Source organism: Xiphophorus maculatus, chromosome 11 (assembly GCF_002775205.1).
Source record: "Xiphophorus maculatus strain JP 163 A chromosome 11, X_maculatus-5.0-male, whole genome shotgun sequence".
Lineage (NCBI taxonomy): Eukaryota > Metazoa > Chordata > Actinopteri > Cyprinodontiformes > Poeciliidae > Xiphophorus > Xiphophorus maculatus.
The window spans coordinates 3,989,055-4,005,023 of record NC_036453.1 but is presented as its reverse complement, the minus strand read 5'-3'; the positions used below and the strand labels follow the sequence as shown (position 1 = coordinate 4,005,023).

Below are 15,969 nucleotides of genomic sequence, written 5' to 3'. Positions count from 1 at the left end.
ACTTTCTGGTTGCCAAGGGTAGAAATGTGGCATAAAAGGTCATTGTTATTAAACAGAAAAGAGAACTGTTTCAGAAGCACAATAAGATAAATTATTAAACTGTTTAATATGACAAAGGTTGGAAGAGGACTCAACCGCACCTTGCCACCATGAACAGTGAGCACAATGGTAAAGGAAGTAAAACAATAAATGTACAAAGTTCATCATTAGAGAGCTGCAGCCGTTTTTTCAATGTGGGTTAATTATACTGCAAAATAACATAAATTTATAGCAACACTTTCAGCACACCTTTATAGTTTATTTTCTTTCAGAAAAAGATCAAAATTCACATTTGTCATTTGAAAAATGTAATTTCTTTATTAGTATTTTAGGTTTAATGAGCCAAAAACAAAACAAATAATCTTTAAGTTTTCTAAAGAGCTGTTTTAGGAATTTCAAAATTGTTAGGTGCTTCAACTGTTTTCAAGGTTTGGCTCTACAGACAGGCTGATCAAATTATCACAACCAGACGAAACATCTTAGTCTAAGGCGAAGCTATAAAAATAAGGCAATCATGCAGTCATTAGCTGAAAAGTTTGAAGAGCAATTTTCTTGCTGAAATAAGGAAAACACATTTGTTACTAAGAAGGAGAGGTTGAAGTTGAATTAAGAGATTTTGTTGAGATGCAATGACAAATAAAAAATCTTCTGTCTTACATGTGAAGTTTACAGTTTCTCTAGCTTTACACAAAGACGTTTTCTATTTTAAGTTGTAGACTCATGTCCTCTCTGCTTTTCTTCTTCTTCTAAGGCATGAGTCTACTCTTTACTGTGCGTTTGTATGTCAACTCTTTAAGGAGCTGAGTAAGAACAGGAAACTGACGTGATATGCAAACAGGAAGGCAAGAAACAGAAACCTTCACACTTACAACCCGAACATCTTTCCTCTGCTGCAAGGAAACAGTAGCAAAACACAAACTATCCTAAGACTGAAGCATGAAAGGAAAGTAAGAGACACAATAAGGTTCCATCTCCCATCAGTATAAACAAAGTAAAATTAATATTGTGCTTTTGGATTGGAACAAAATTATTTAATATATGTTTAAGGCTGCAAGTTACATAAATGTTATTTGACACATAAAACTCAAGATCTCCTCCTCTTTTGAAAGCACTTCTCTGTGCAATATTGACATATTTTAAAGAGATTAATCTCTTCTGTGTGAAAGTGAGCATGTTTTGGTCCAACTGTTTTCATTGTCAATATTAGCTGAATAAACAGGATTAACAACTCAGCTTTTAACTGCAGACTTGTAGTCTCTGTGCATCCTGTCTTTCTGTAAACAGTTCTGCAACGTGTTTAGCCACGTAACCAGTTCTTCACATGGAAGTCACCGTGTCACGACTGTTCTCCGCCTTCATCCATCTCCGCATCAGCAGCCGCAGCTACGTTTTTCTCCTCCGGGTCACCTGGGAGGACGTCTGCCATGTTCTGGATGAGCTCCTCGATCTGCTCCTCCGACAGCCGCTCTTCACTTTCCTCCACCATCTCAACACAAGACAGTGAAGGCCACATTTAGTCATGCCTTTTATGACACCTTACAGTTTTGAGGGATTTTAACTTTCTACAGAAAACCAATTTGTAGACCCAAAATTGTGTAAAAATGTTTTAAAAAATAACGGTAAAAAATGAGGAAAATGAAGCATGGATAGAAGGAAACAGGAAGAATAAGGAGTAGATCACAAGAAAGCAATGAAGTCCAGAAACATGAGAAAAAGGAAGGACATCCAGAATAGGGGAAGGACAGAAAGAATGAGCTCAAGAACATGGGGATGAAAGGAGAAAAAGAAAGAAGAACACAAGGAAGGACATAACAAAAAATACAGTCATGGAAGGAGGGAGCTGGAAGAAAGACTGGGGGGAAAAACAGGAAAAATATGAGGAAGCAGAAGGACAAAAGGAAGCATACTAGGGAGAAAAGGCACTAAAAGAAAGAATATAAGTACACAATATTTAGACACCATAAGGAAACTCTGTAAATACAAATATTCCCCCCATATTCATATTTTCCTGTTCCATAATTTTCCACCTGTTCAGCAGCCTGAAACAAGACTTCAAATGTTTTTGATTTCAAACTGAAGACAGAAATCAAGCTGTTAGGAAGTATTTCCAGTTTCCATGATTTATGCAAGTCCATAAACTGGCTAATGAATCATCTTGCTATGTCCTGGCATTACCTGGCAACAGCCATTGTGATTTGAAAAGTACTTCCAATTATTTCTAGTTCTGAAATTATTATGTTTTGTGAAGAGCAGAGTCTCAAAGAGTTTTGGTGTCAAACACCAGCAGCAGATTTGGCAGCCACCATGTAAATGCGTCAGTAATATTAAATTAAGTAAAGCTATTACACAGATATTAATGATGATGGTGAAAAAGACTTACAAGCTGAATTTCCACTGCGGTCTGCGGTCGGTGGTTTAGCAGCTGTAGTTTTTCTGCCCTGGTGAAAGGAAACACATCAGATTCAAATTTAAAGAGCCAGCAAGCATCTAATCAACTCTACAGAATCTGGGTGCAGAAATTTCAGGGCTTCAGTCAAAGCTTACTGACTTTGTGAGCTTGTGATGCGTCATGGTACCGAGGAACTCCTTGACGATCTCAGGACTTTGTCTGCTGCATGGCGTCTTTGACAGGTACTTCAGAGTCTGATGGAAAAGACAGAGGACGATACTGCCATGCTTTTTATGAATAAACATGACAGAAAAGAAAAAAGAGGCGTGTGCCTACCTCATACATGATAGTATTGAGGTTCTGCTGCCCAACACTGTGTTTGCTCTTCCCGGCATCTCTCCTTTGCTCCTTGAGGTCTGTGAGGAGTTTGAACACCTAGAAAACATAAAGGAAAACAGAAAATCCACTTAGAAACTAATATGATACTTTAGCAACAACAAAGTTGTGTTAGGAGAGACTTGCTGCCTCACCTCGTAGTTGCTGAGCATGGCAGCATTTGCATTTTTCCTGAGAAGACACAAAAACGCAACAGTTCATTTATTTTATGCTTCAAGTTTTTCTGACTAAATGCACAAGTTTTGTTTATTTATTTAAATTACTTTAGCTACTTAGAATTGCTTTGTCTTGATTTTTAATGACATAAGTCGTTTGAAATTTTATAAAGAACAGAAACATAGAGAAGAGTCAGGTTCTGTTTTAGATGTTGCTTTCATGTAACTTTTCATGTAATTTCCAGAACTAGGATTATTTTTTTACTTCCTGGACAAAGCCACAGAAGAAGTTACTGTTATCACTAAATCTACTACCCTCTTTGTTTTACATATATAAATGGTACTAATGGATCAGATATTGTTTTTAGTTTATTTTTTCTCTAACCAAAGCAGCTAACACAGCTGTTACAGCCATTTTCTCTGTGACCTGTTTTCCACAAAAAGCACTTCTGGCTTTTTCTCTATTATCGCCTTAAGCCTTTTAAATAAATTACTTAAGACATATTTAACTGAACTTCCTTAGATAAATAACATTTTACCATTCAACATTAAACTAACTAAATCTGAATCGAATATATTAAAATGTGAATCATGTGATCTGAATTTGTGTATGTGATTGGACCGTACTAGAATCAATTGGATTCATTGATCCAAATTGATATAAAACCCAAGTGGACTCTGTATAACGGATATCAATTAGCTTGCATTGGGGTGACATTATTTTACATAATTTGGTGCTTTTTAAATAAAATGACCTTTACTTAAAACACATGTAATTAGTGAAATATGCGATTTCTTCAGTGAGAATACGTTTATTATAAGTGGCCATTTGTTTCATCTTAAAATTAGCTTTAATAAGAGTAAATTTAGTTTAGTGTTAAAATTCAACTCTAGATCCGCTAGCACAAAGCCAAATATCTGACAACACGAACCCAAAATGACTAAACAAACCTGTAATTTAAAACCAGCGCAATTAGCATTAAAATTGTGTTAAATGTTTTCTTGAGGTTGGATTTAACCGGAAACCAAAACGTACTTTCCTACACCGTTAGTTTGTAAGATCAGTAACATATAATTGCAACTCAAATTGCTATGTAGACCAAATAAATTAAAATAATAGGCAAACTTACACTTCCATTTCGCCTGCTGCTTTGGTCCGTTATTAAAGAGTCCGTAGGAAACCGAAGAATTGCTCAAACGTTCCACTGACTTAAAACTACGTGTTTGGTTTGTGCTGCCCCCTTCTGTCTGTACTTTTTACTCCTAAATGGACCCATAGAAACACCCTGTATCAAAATTAATACCTTTATACTTGTATTAAATGTATAAACTTAATATATTAAATTTATTAGATTTAATGTAATAAATGACCTTTGGTTAAAAAAGAAAAAGCCTCCAACTCAAATTAATTTCAGCTGTCTACTGAAAATATTCAGTACGGTTCAGTACACTATATTCAATCCTGCCATAAAGATAGATTTAAGATGAAATACTTACAATTCCATCCTAGTTAAAACAATTATTAAAATATTGATAAAAACTAAAATTTTAGTCTTGAGATAAAATTGATATTTAAGTTCCAAAAAGCATTGACTAAGGGGGTCTGAATACAAATCTAGGGCACACTTTTAAGGCTTTATATACACTGCTCAAAAAAATAAAGGGAACACTTAAACAGGTGTTTAACACTTAAAGTGTTCCCTTTATTTTTTTTGAGCAGTACATATTTTTTTATTTGAAAACATTTTTTCTCCAGCTTCTTAGTATTACTCAGTCACATAAAAATGCAAAAAAATACTATGACGTTTGATTGTAAGATGACAAGATGTGAAAATTTTCAAGGCATATGAATAATTTTACAAACCACAGCACCTTAAGTGTCTTTACACAAAAAAATTATCTAAATATAAAATGTGCAATTTCTGCTAAACATACAAAGACATAATTTCACAACACACATTTATCTACATGAAATGTCCCATAAAGCTTTATGTCAACATTTAAAAAAGAAAAAATAATATATAAAATAAATTGTTTTATACTAAATAATGAGACATGTAGATATATAATCAGACTCTTTCCAAAAATAAAGTCTAAGAAAAAAAAGAAGACAAAGATCAAAACAGAGATACATTATTGCTCATTGTAAATTGTAGGGAACGATGAATGCAAGTATATCAAATGTCAGCAGTCAAAGAAATACAATTTAATTAACCAATAAGTCCCCAAATGAGACGCAGTATTAAAAGCGGTATAAAATAGAACATACAGTGAAACATACAGTTTTATTTTATTCTCACATTGTATTCTTGTTCATTTTAAATGAAATGAGTGAATATAATATTTGGTCCATTTTCACATTTACCTTCAAAAAAACTAAATCCAGATGTGTTATCTACAAAAATCATGTGTACATGATTTTAAGTTGTTTAATAATAAAATAAAAAAATTAGAAAAAAGGATCCCTGAATAAAACCGTAAGAAATTTTTGTCAGCACTTTACCAATGGCATATTTAGGAAATCTCCATCGGGACATGCTCGTGGTTTTGACTGAAGAACTTCAAAAATTTGTTTAAAGCCATGTCATTCAAATTACTAACAGTAAGCAAATTGTTGATTGCATTTTTAAACTCTATGAGATTTTCTTTTTCAACCAGATTCTTTACGCCTTCCATAACGATTTCGTGCTGAGCGTAACTGAAAGCCAAGTATTCCTTTAACATATCAAACTTCTCTCTCACTACCATCTGGATAATGAGGCGCTCCATAATGGCTAGCAAAGGATGAGCGAACTCTATCACACTTTTGGTTTCACCGTTGGCAGAACAGTAGATGTACCCCCCTGAATGCATCGCCACAACGTTGCAGTGCTTATCAAAAACAGGAGAACCAGAGGAGGCATAATAAAAGCAGGATTCGTATGTAAGAAAAGATTTTCGGTCAACAGATGTTGCTACACCCTCAAAGAAAGAGCGAGTAACGAACTGAACTGGGCCCTGATTCTCCCTGTAGTGTCTTTCAACAACCTGAAGGCGATTTTGTGAGGGGACAATCAGACATGGATCTATTTTCTTCACTCCTCCCTCTGGATGCCCAATGATGCAAATTCCACCATCTTTGGGAGGAAAGCCAATATGCTCTAACAGACCAGGAGGGAGTCTCTGGTGCGCACTGAGCTTTAACAAAGCCCAGTCACCACCGGGCACATCAGGCTTCAACTCAAAGCAAACAAGCTCCAACACATCCAGCGCTCCTTCAGTCTGATCCACACTTTCATAAGAGAAGTGTACAGAGACTCTCTCGTTGAACTGGGACCTCTGTTCATCATAAATATCTTTAACAACATGGCCATTAGTGAAGGCGTAGTTACCAAACAGGAGGAACCCACTTCCGTTTGGATGGCCATTTATTCTCACCTGACCTGCTGAATCACTGAGACGCATCAGCCTTTTCATGGTTCTCACCTCACTGCACATCTGAGTACTCTGACCAAAGTCCACACGGAACAGATTCTGGAAATGAGACAGCGTAGGAACCTGAGTTTTTATGCCTTTCACAAATTCCTCAAACTGGAAAAATAACTGGTTCTGCGTCCTTTTTGAATTGGGTATTTCCAGCACTAAATTTCTTGGTGTCATTTCCTGATTGGGCTCCAGTTTCTGTTTTACTGTGATGTTATTCTCTGCCTCAAACTGACCCTGGCCTTCATTTGACATCAGATATGCTTCATCAAGGCTACCAGGCAAACTCGGTGGTGGATCTGACTTGTCTAGCAAAATAATCTGGAATGTTTCATCATTGAGCTCATCAACAGGGTTAGAGAGCTCCGTTTTTACTGAAGTGCTTTTATTAGAAAGCACAAAGTTCTTCTTAAATATGGAGCTGTGAAGACGTCCATCTCGTTTCAGAGCCGCCTTCACTCGTTCTCCTTTGTAAGCATAAACAGAAATTTCTTGGAATGCTCGCAGAGCTGAGTTTTTCATGATTCTAACTATATTTTTACCTCCCTTTGTCAACACATGGAACATTACAAGGTTAGAAGGAGGTTTGTTCCTGCAGAGAGAAACATAGGCACCAATCGGTTTCTTTGGCCGCTCTACAGCTTTTACATATTTCACAGTCAGACGGTCTCCTTTTTTAATTAATGTGCAAGGCAAGTGTGGACTGATGGCTTTTCCATCCCTTATAATAAGTTCTTTCTCTTTGTTCTTCTCTGCCGTTTTCGCAAATTTGGGGCTGTTCTTCAGCGATTCCTCTACAGTCCCAGCTTTATTGCAGGTCATGTTGTTGAAATCTTTCTCATTCCATCTCCACAAAAACGAATGAGTCAGATGCAGCTCTTGGTCCTATCAGAAGAAAAATTTTATATAAACTACAGTACAGTCTAATATCAAACTGTTTTCCACATTCAAACCATCTGCACAAAACTGCACTATGTTATTATTAACTTATCTTTTAAATGTTATAATGGAAAATAAATTGCATCAAATCTTTAAAGCATTGCATACAGAACGCGGCAGAGGAGTTTCATCATTCTGGTTGGCCATGTTTTTTTCTCTCTGGAAAACAGAAAACAATAATAAAGTTAGTCCTTCAGGTTTAATTGTCATTGATTGCAGTGTTCAAAATTACATCACAAGTACTTTAAAGATTATAACTAAACAGATTTAGTTTCCATTGTCTTAAAGTTAAGGATAATCTGACCAAAAAGATGTCAGATTATTTGTGTGCAACTTCTCCAGTTGTTCTCTGTCCTAGTAATTTTAAACTAAATAGGATAAATTAAGTCAGGACTCTAAAAACTTTTACTCAAAGCTGTTGCTATCTTTAAAATGAGCTACTGTTCAGTACAAGGATCTGGTCACAATATGAAGAAAGCATGGATTAAACATTTAACCTTGTCAAGAACGAGTATGATGCTGGAACCTGGTGAGGCTGTAGTGTGTCTTTCCCCTGTTAAGTGACAAAAGAAAGTATATTTCTTATTCTAATAAAAGATCAATATAGGGCACTGAAGACTACACATACTTTCATTATTAGAAAGTGTGGAAAACACACCTCGAAACTGAATAACAAAAGTTAGCTAATTTAAAAGCTTAGGAAAATAACATCCCGTTACCTCGTTTTAATAATCTAATATTTAGGTTTTTCGCTTTAAAATAAACTTTGCAACAAACTCAAACTCCTGCAACCTTTCTGCTTCAGCAGACCTGGCTCCAATATTAGCTCATTAGCAGAGCTCTGTAGAGCTTGACAGCATGCTAGTGACGCAGTTTTATTTAATCGAAGTGTTGATAGTACAAGGGACACATCTAAAAGTTGCAGGACTCTGCCTGTCGATTAATGGATTTTGAAACCACTGATTTATATAATATGTGATCGATGAAAAACGAGCCAAGCTTACCTTAAATTATTGATTCAAAACAAGAAACAAATGACGGCAGTTTTCGCGCGCTTGTTTCTTCTTCTTCTTCTTCTTCTTCTTCTAATTCTTCTTCTTCTAATTCTTCCCTTCCAAACAGGAATGAGGGAACTACTGCCCCCAGCTGGTGCAGTGAGCATACTTCACACTTTTTTACAGTTTTGGTTAAGGAACTCGAACTACGTTTATCTTCTATTTCCAAGAGTACGGTCAAAAAAGTTGTAAACATGTATGAATGTTGTATACCTCTGAATATTTGTCATTTGTTATGTCTGTAATATCTGTTTTGTACTTTTTTTTTGCTTTCATAGCAATGTATTTACTGTTGAAGCCTACACTCCTGGCATACTTTTTCATATTTTGTGTTTTGTTTCTTTGTTTTTCTTAATACATTGACCTGATCTGAAATCTGTCAGTTATTTTCAGCAATAAAATTGTAAGCTGCAATTTTAATGTTAATGTGCTTAAATTGTATCATTTCCATGTTTTGAACATGGACATTTTAATATATGTTTCCATATATATTGAACCAGAAAGTCTTTAACTGAGTTTATTCCTATCATTATTGGCAACAAATTATGTAGATTTGGAAACATTTGCTCTTTATTTGCCAGCGTTATGGCGGATGAACAAAAATATTTTAGCTGTCTGAAATAACCTGTTCCTTCTCTGTAACATGAGAAGTAATTATTTTTTTCAAAAACTCTTTAACTGTATTTATTTTTAACAACAAATCCTATATATTATGAAACATTTACTCTTTTTTCTCCACAATGTTATATTGGGATAAAATTTTCATTCTATATTTTTCAAACAAAAAAAAATCAAATAAATAAATAAATAAACAAACACGTGTTTGCGATTGTTAATCTTTTTAAAATTAATTTTTTGTTTAAATGTTGACACGCTAATTTACAGATATTTTCCAAGAAATTAAATAGAAAAATATATTGTTTAACAATATATCAAAACTGTTAGAAATTTCGCCATTGCTAACGCCATTAAAACCTGCACCTTATTCAAAGAAACATTGCTCTCTTCCTGTTTTTCCGGGCTGCTACCTGGCAACAGAAGACGCATTGACGTCTCTGCTGACGCTCCTTAAAGCGACACCTATTTGTACGGACCCTTGGCTTCTACCCTTCCCACAGCGAGCAACTATTCCCAGTTACGACTCTACAAATCTCCGAGGAGGACTAAAATATGGCCAACACTGAGGTACGATTCGGCTGAAGAGACAACCAACACTTGTTCCGATGTTGTTCTCACAGTCAGCTGGACTTTATCAAAACACGCTGTTGTTTTCACCGAAAGCGAACCTCTTAGCTAGCTGTTAACTGACCAAAGCTATATTTTTTCACCTCATTTGTTGCTCTTTTGCTTGTTCTGCAGGGAAACAAGCTGTGGGGAGGCCGTTTCGTGGGAGATACCGACCCAATCATGGAGAAATTCAATGCGTCCATCACCTATGACCAGAGGATGTGGGATGCTGATATCCGAGGGAGCAAGGCGTATGTCAAGGCTTTGGAAAAGGCGAAGCTGGTCAGCACGGAGGAGATGGAGCAAATTCTGCAGGGGATGGACCAGGTATGGATAAACTGTCTGCTGGACGTGCGTTACTGGATTTTATAATAGACAGAGTTAGGTAATAACTAGTTATATTTACTTGAGTAAGTATCGCTTCTCTTACTTAAGTAATATTTCTGGATACTCTGTTCACTAAGAACAAGCATGTTTTAACCAAAAAATATTAGACACCAGAGTTGGGTAGTAGCTATTTACATTTACTCAATTACATTTACCTGAGTAAAAGTAGAAAGTATTTCAGGAGTATTTTTTACAACGCTGTACTTTTTACCTTTACTTTAGTAACCTTTGGACAGTTCTATTACTATGTTAAAACTTGCAGAAGATTGGTTCTGTGCATAGCTGTCTGGAGGCTCTGGTTAACAGATGACAGCTGAGAATGTGCGGTGGTGCAGGATTCCTGCTTCCTGCTGAGCGAGTTGCATACAATAGTGTCATCATGTGACAGGTGTTAGCTGGCTCTTTCATTCAGGGCGGTTTCTGCATACTAGTGTTTGCTTCATCAGTGCAAGCAGCACTGGAAAAACCAACTATCCGGCCTACTTAGCAGAATTTGAAAAATGTAGCTAATTATGGATACATTTTATAATTATTTAATGTCATTATAGTTTAAAGGGGCATTATATATTTTTAGTTTTACTTCATTTTCTAATGTTATTCCCTCATCAAAAACATACCTGGAATGCTGCTTTGATTCTTTCATGGATGTCTGAGAAATCCTTTAGTCTTCATAGCAACCATTCAGCTGTGCAAAACGCCTGGGTGGACATGGCTCCACCTTCGAGGTTGAAGCTCCTCCTCAGAGCTGCAGTTTCCAAGCTTCAGAGCTTCTGCCTCACACAGCAGCCCTCCCAAACTCAGTTCCTTCAGACTAGCCAGCAGCAATTAGAGAACACTTGGTGGAACTGTGCAACTGCTGAGCTTAATATACGAGCTACTTCTCAGTGAAATGCTGATAGTAACGTTAAATGGTCAATAGAGGATTGATGTTGTGATTACATCCAGTTTTGGAAAGAGCAAGAGCTTCTTAAAAAGACAGAAGCCCAATTTTAATTTACGAAGTCAAATTGGCTTTAGGTCACATTTGACATATACACCTTTTTTAAGGTGAATATTATAAAGTATAATACACATCTCCATTCTAAAAATAAATGTGTATATTGTACCTTTTATAATATTGCAACTATGTTACAGTCAAGTAACATAGTTGCTTGATTGTGCTCTAAAATGATTCTATGTGGCTGGAAAACACAAGTTACACTTTAACAAAATGTAACTTACAAGACAAATGGGTCCAATAACCAGTTATACTAAATCCAGTTTAGCTAATATTTTGTTTGAATCAGTTTGGTTCATTCTAATTTCTATGAGAAAATAAACATCTAGTCATGTAATCCTCATTTTGCTCCACAGATTTCTGAAGAATGGTCTAAAGGTGCATTTTTGATTAAACCTGAAGATGAAGACATTCACACAGCCAACGAACGCAGGCTTAAGGTGATATAGAGCTTGTCTCTTTCAGGATGGTATTATAGATTAGCTGCCTAAAACTTGTCCAAACTACTGTTTACACTAAAAATATAATAATTAATTAAAAAATTATGTAAAAATATATATATATATCAGTGTTGCTTTGATGCCGGTTTGTCCAGGAGCTGATTGGTGCTCCTGCAGGGAAGTTGCACACCGGTAGGAGCAGAAATGATCAGGTTTGTTTTTTCCATCATTGAATCTGTAGTAAAGGTCAGCTGGAGGTAAGTCATGAGGCAGTGTGTTGTGTTTTATTTAAACAGGTGGTGACGGACATGAGGCTGTGGCTATGCGATGCCGTCGCTAAGCTAACAGATAACTCCCTGCAGCTCATCTCCACCATGGTGGAGCGGGCAGCAATGTAAGATCATTTTGAATGTAAATAAAGTTCATTCTTTTTATCCTACTTCATTAAACCGTTTGTGAATTACAGAGAAATTGACGTCCTTTTTCCTGGTTACACCCACATGCAGAGGGCTCAGCCAATCAGATGGAGCCACTGGATTCTGAGGTGTCCCTTTAACAATGAAATCCACTGAATTTATATTTCATTTTTTTAATGTTAATGAACATTCACCGTTTTTTGTTTTTTTTCTCATTTCTTTCCCTCAGCTATGCTGTAGCTTTAAGCAGAGACGTGGAGCGGCTTCTGGAGATCAAGAAAAGAGCAAATATTTTACCTCTTGGCAGGTGCAGTGCAAACACTTCCCTCTGTTCTGTGATTTTCATTCACAGATGTGATCAAGTAACAAGAATTATTCTTTCTGTTTTCAGCGGCGCCATCGCTGGCACACCTTTTGACATCGACAGAGAACTACTGCGGACAGGTCAGATTAGTTTGAGAGTTGTTGTGTTACCAATACTAATAAAAAAATATGCTGAACATTTCTCCTTCTCTGGGTGTAGAGTTGGGATTTGATGGCGTCAGCCTAAACAGTATGGATGCCACAGGACAGAGAGACTTTGTTGGTATGTCAACTGTATATTTCAGCCTTTGAACATAAGCAATTATTTTAAGTGAAGCCTTCTCATATTTGTGTTTTAAAGTACTTGTTTTTTTTAGCGGAGTTCTTGTTCTGGGCTTCACTGTGTTTGACCCACCTTAGTAAGATGGCCGAGGATCTCATGCTGTATAGCACTAAGGAGTACTCCTTCGTCACGCTCTCCGATGCCTACAGGTGAACTTTGTTTTGTTTTTTTTGCTTCAGTTTGTCAAAAGTCTTCACAAATGTGAATTAAATCTAGGCAAAGTTTCATTTATACAAATAATGGCGATGAGGTTTGACCTGCAGATTCTGATTTGGACTTATTCTAAAAATTAGGACTAAACAACATTTTTGATTTAAAAAAAAAAAGGCCTGCCTCATGACCCAGCTGAAAATGAAAGTCTTGTGGATTTTTTCTTACCTCATTCATAGTTATATTGGCGAAAATAAAACCTTTTAAAATACTATGTAATTTAAGTATGTATGAGTTGTTTTTTCTTATTAATGTACAGATAAAGCAGAAGAAATAAACAATTGCATTTTTTTTTTACATGTACCTAAGGAGCAAAGTTTATTTTAATCCACGGACGCCTTACTTGATTGACTTGAAAGGTTTTTACAACCTGTCTACTGCTTTTATAAAAATTGGCCTCAACATTTTGGATCCAGTGCTATATTCAGCATGCACTATGTAAAATATACAGCTCAATTATAATAGTTAGGTTAATAAAATTAAAACTACTTTTTAAAATGATTTCCTGAAGTACAATAAATTTAAGTTTTAAGAATTTTTAATCAGAAACGGGATGGTTACTCGATGTGACACTCCCTGTGAAGAATTATTGACTTTTATGTAAAACAATGTAAAAAAAATTTGACTTCAGTTTAAAGTTGTTTTAAAAATTGCTCAAATAAACTGTTGTGACATGATTGAGGTCACAACAATCAGATAACGTTTTGATATGTTTACTTTGTACAAAGTATCAACATGAAGATGCTAACATTTTCTTAAATATAATCTATCCTTGTCTACAAAGCATATTAAAAAGTTTGTTTTGCATATAGGATACATCTGTGAAATTAAATTATATTTTAAAAATATTTATCTTACATCTGCCTGTTACTCCTAGAGTCAGTGTTAAGAACTATAGTTGCTTATAAATTGTATTTCTTGTCCTCAGAAATGCTTATTTTCTGTAAAAGCTTCTTTAAAATGTTGCCCTTCTTCTGTAGCACTCTTCTTCTTCTTCTTCGTCTTTGTGTGATTTGTAGCACAGGCAGCAGTTTGATGCCCCAGAAGAAGAATGCTGACAGTCTGGAGCTGATCAGGAGTAAAGCAGGTCGTGTCTTTGGCAGAGTAAGACAAAAGATTAGTTAAAAATCTACTTTATATTTGTTTTATTGTAGGACTGGTTTATACCGAGGGATGAAGATTCACCATCATGATCATTTGTAGAGAGAACAGCACGAACTCTAAATAAGAAGCATAATTTTAATCCTTACTTGGTTCATTCATTTCACCAAAGCTAGTACACTCACTTTGAACTGTTGCAATAAATAATTAGAGGTATAAAAGTTTTTTCACTTTCAGAAATAATTTGCTTTGGCACATGCAAACAGCAGGTGTCCTGTCTGATTTCATAATGTTCTTCTGCATCCTGTTTTTGTTTTGTATTAGTGTGCAGGATTCATGATGACTCTGAAGGGTCTGCCCAGCACATATAACAAGGATCTGCAGGTTTAAAATTACATCTTTTCAAATATTATAACTTCACTTGAAGATTCAAATGTAACCTCCTGTTATGTTGTGGTTTCCGTATTTTTTCAGGAGGACAAAGAAGCCATGTTTGACTGCTATGATACTGTCCATGCTGTGCTGCAGGTGACAACTGGAGTCATGTCGACTCTAAAGGTGAAAACATAAAAAGAAAAACCTAAATAATCCAGAGAGTAGAGTTGAGACCCCAAAAATTAACAGAATCTATCAGTAATTTTTTCCCAGACTGTACAATATGTTATTTACATCTATTTTGGTTTAAAGTTCCTGCAAGATATACATATTGTGGAGGATCTGTCAGCTCTTATGGGGAATAGATGCTAATTCTGAAAAATAAGCATAATCTCCAGGTTCTTCTTTTTTAGCATTAGAGTTTTAAACAAAAAGTTATGATGCTTGAAATAAACACCGTTAAAAAATGAAAATCCAGTTAAACATCTTGTCAAAAGGTAATTTCAGGATAAATATGTATCTTGTTAAAGATCCTTATTTTGTTAACATTGTTAATCCTTTTGGATTTGATCTTAACATTACAAAGAATATTTTAAACGATAGTTGTGAAAGTTAGATTCATTATTTTTCTTGAAATAGTGAAATGTTATTAATTAGCTTCTCTTGTGTTTCAGATCAACCAGAGTGTAATGGAAGCTGCGCTCAGTCCCGACATGTTGGCCACAGATCTGGCCTACTACCTTGTGAGAAAAGGGGTGAGATGTTCCAACAATATTGTGTAGTAACAGTAAAACACTGCAAAAACACAAAATCTTACCAATTTTAGTCTAATTTCTAGACTAAATTATGTGATTTAAGATATGTTCACTACAAACTAGTCCAAAATTACTTGCTAAGATTTTGTGTTTTTGCAGTGAATTAGTTTTATAAATTGTTAATATTTATGTTTGGACACTCTTCTCATTCCAGGTGCCATTCAGAGAAGCCCATGGTCTCTCTGGAAAAGCTGTATTTACAGCTGAATCTAAAAATGTCTCCCTGAATCAACTGACTGAGGCAGACCTCGCTGCTGTCAGGTAGTTGACACTTTTGTATGCATGCATAAATGTTTTTAATCAGAGGAAACATCAAATTAATAGCTAGAGGAATTAATCATTGTGGGTTTAACTATATAATAGAAGTTAATATTTTTTTTATTATTTTGAATGATTTTGAATTCAGTCTTCCTTTTCTCTGTCTGTGTATGCCATGTGGATGCATGTGTGTGAACTTTAGCCCGTTGTTTGGAAGTGATGTGTCTTCAGTGTGGGACTACAGGAGCAGCGTGGAGCAGTACAGCGCTCCTGGGGGAACATCGAAGAGTAGCGTCTCTGCCCAGGTGGAGCACCTGAGGAACTGGCTGAAGACTCAGTCACAGTGACCTTTTCTCTGTGATCTCCTTCTGTCAGACTTGGGTCAAAGTGAATTACTCACACCTTAAATCACACTGCCTTAAGCTTAAAATCTATTTGCTTTAAGTGACTTTCATCTCAGGATACTTTTGTTGATCATGTATTCTTACCTGAGTAGTGATCAATAGGTTATGAAATAAAGGATAATGTTACAGACTTCACTCAAATAAACCACAAGTGTTGTTTATTTCATTTCCAGCTTTATTCAGACCATCCACTGATGACTCTGCATCAATTCCCTCCAGCTTTTGTTATTTTGTGCTTGTTCCATTGCCACTTCTTCC

The 15,969-nt window shown here is 35.7% G+C and overlaps 3 protein-coding genes across 4 annotated transcripts; 1 reads left to right on the top strand and 2 right to left on the bottom strand.

Annotated features, from left to right (window-relative positions):
• Positions 1 to 4: 4 nt before the first annotated feature.
• crcp (CGRP receptor component) lies at positions 5 to 4,153 on the bottom strand. Its single transcript, XM_005813283.3, has 6 exons — positions 4,110 to 4,153; positions 2,959 to 2,995; positions 2,765 to 2,863; positions 2,588 to 2,682; positions 2,420 to 2,477; positions 5 to 1,525 (listed from the first exon to the last, which is right to left on the bottom strand). Exons 1-6 carry the CDS (start codon positions 4,115 to 4,117, stop codon positions 1,376 to 1,378), a joined length of 447 nt encoding a protein of 148 aa, XP_005813340.1. The 5' UTR covers positions 4,118 to 4,153; the 3' UTR covers positions 5 to 1,375.
• A 548-nt stretch (positions 4,154 to 4,701) lies between these two features.
• LOC102219532 (protein FAM111A-like) lies at positions 4,702 to 8,460 on the bottom strand. 2 transcript variants are annotated; one of them, XM_005813291.3, is made up of 4 exons: positions 8,385 to 8,460; positions 7,878 to 7,933; positions 7,489 to 7,539; positions 4,702 to 7,326 (listed from the first exon to the last, which is right to left on the bottom strand). In XM_005813291.3, the coding sequence occupies exons 3-4, from the start codon at positions 7,525 to 7,527 to the stop codon at positions 5,494 to 5,496; spliced, it is 1,872 nt and encodes a 623-aa protein (XP_005813348.2). In that variant the 5' UTR covers positions 7,528 to 7,539; positions 7,878 to 7,933; positions 8,385 to 8,460; the 3' UTR covers positions 4,702 to 5,493. The 2 variants fall into 2 exon arrangements, with proteins under 2 accessions (XP_005813348.2, XP_023198677.1); XM_023342909.1 differs by lacking the exon at positions 7,878 to 7,933 and having other exon boundaries at positions 8,385 to 8,453.
• Positions 8,461 to 9,500: 1,040 nt separating this feature from the next.
• asl (argininosuccinate lyase) lies at positions 9,501 to 15,872 on the top strand. Its single transcript, XM_005813282.2, has 16 exons — positions 9,501 to 9,620; positions 9,795 to 9,989; positions 11,403 to 11,486; positions 11,642 to 11,698; positions 11,783 to 11,880; positions 11,953 to 12,030; positions 12,132 to 12,209; positions 12,294 to 12,346; positions 12,426 to 12,488; positions 12,583 to 12,697; positions 13,778 to 13,862; positions 14,184 to 14,243; positions 14,334 to 14,417; positions 14,909 to 14,989; positions 15,204 to 15,310; positions 15,510 to 15,872. Exons 1-16 carry the CDS (start codon positions 9,606 to 9,608, stop codon positions 15,652 to 15,654), a joined length of 1,398 nt encoding a protein of 465 aa, XP_005813339.1. The 5' UTR covers positions 9,501 to 9,605; the 3' UTR covers positions 15,655 to 15,872.
• The last annotated feature ends 97 nt before the right edge of the window (positions 15,873 to 15,969 follow it).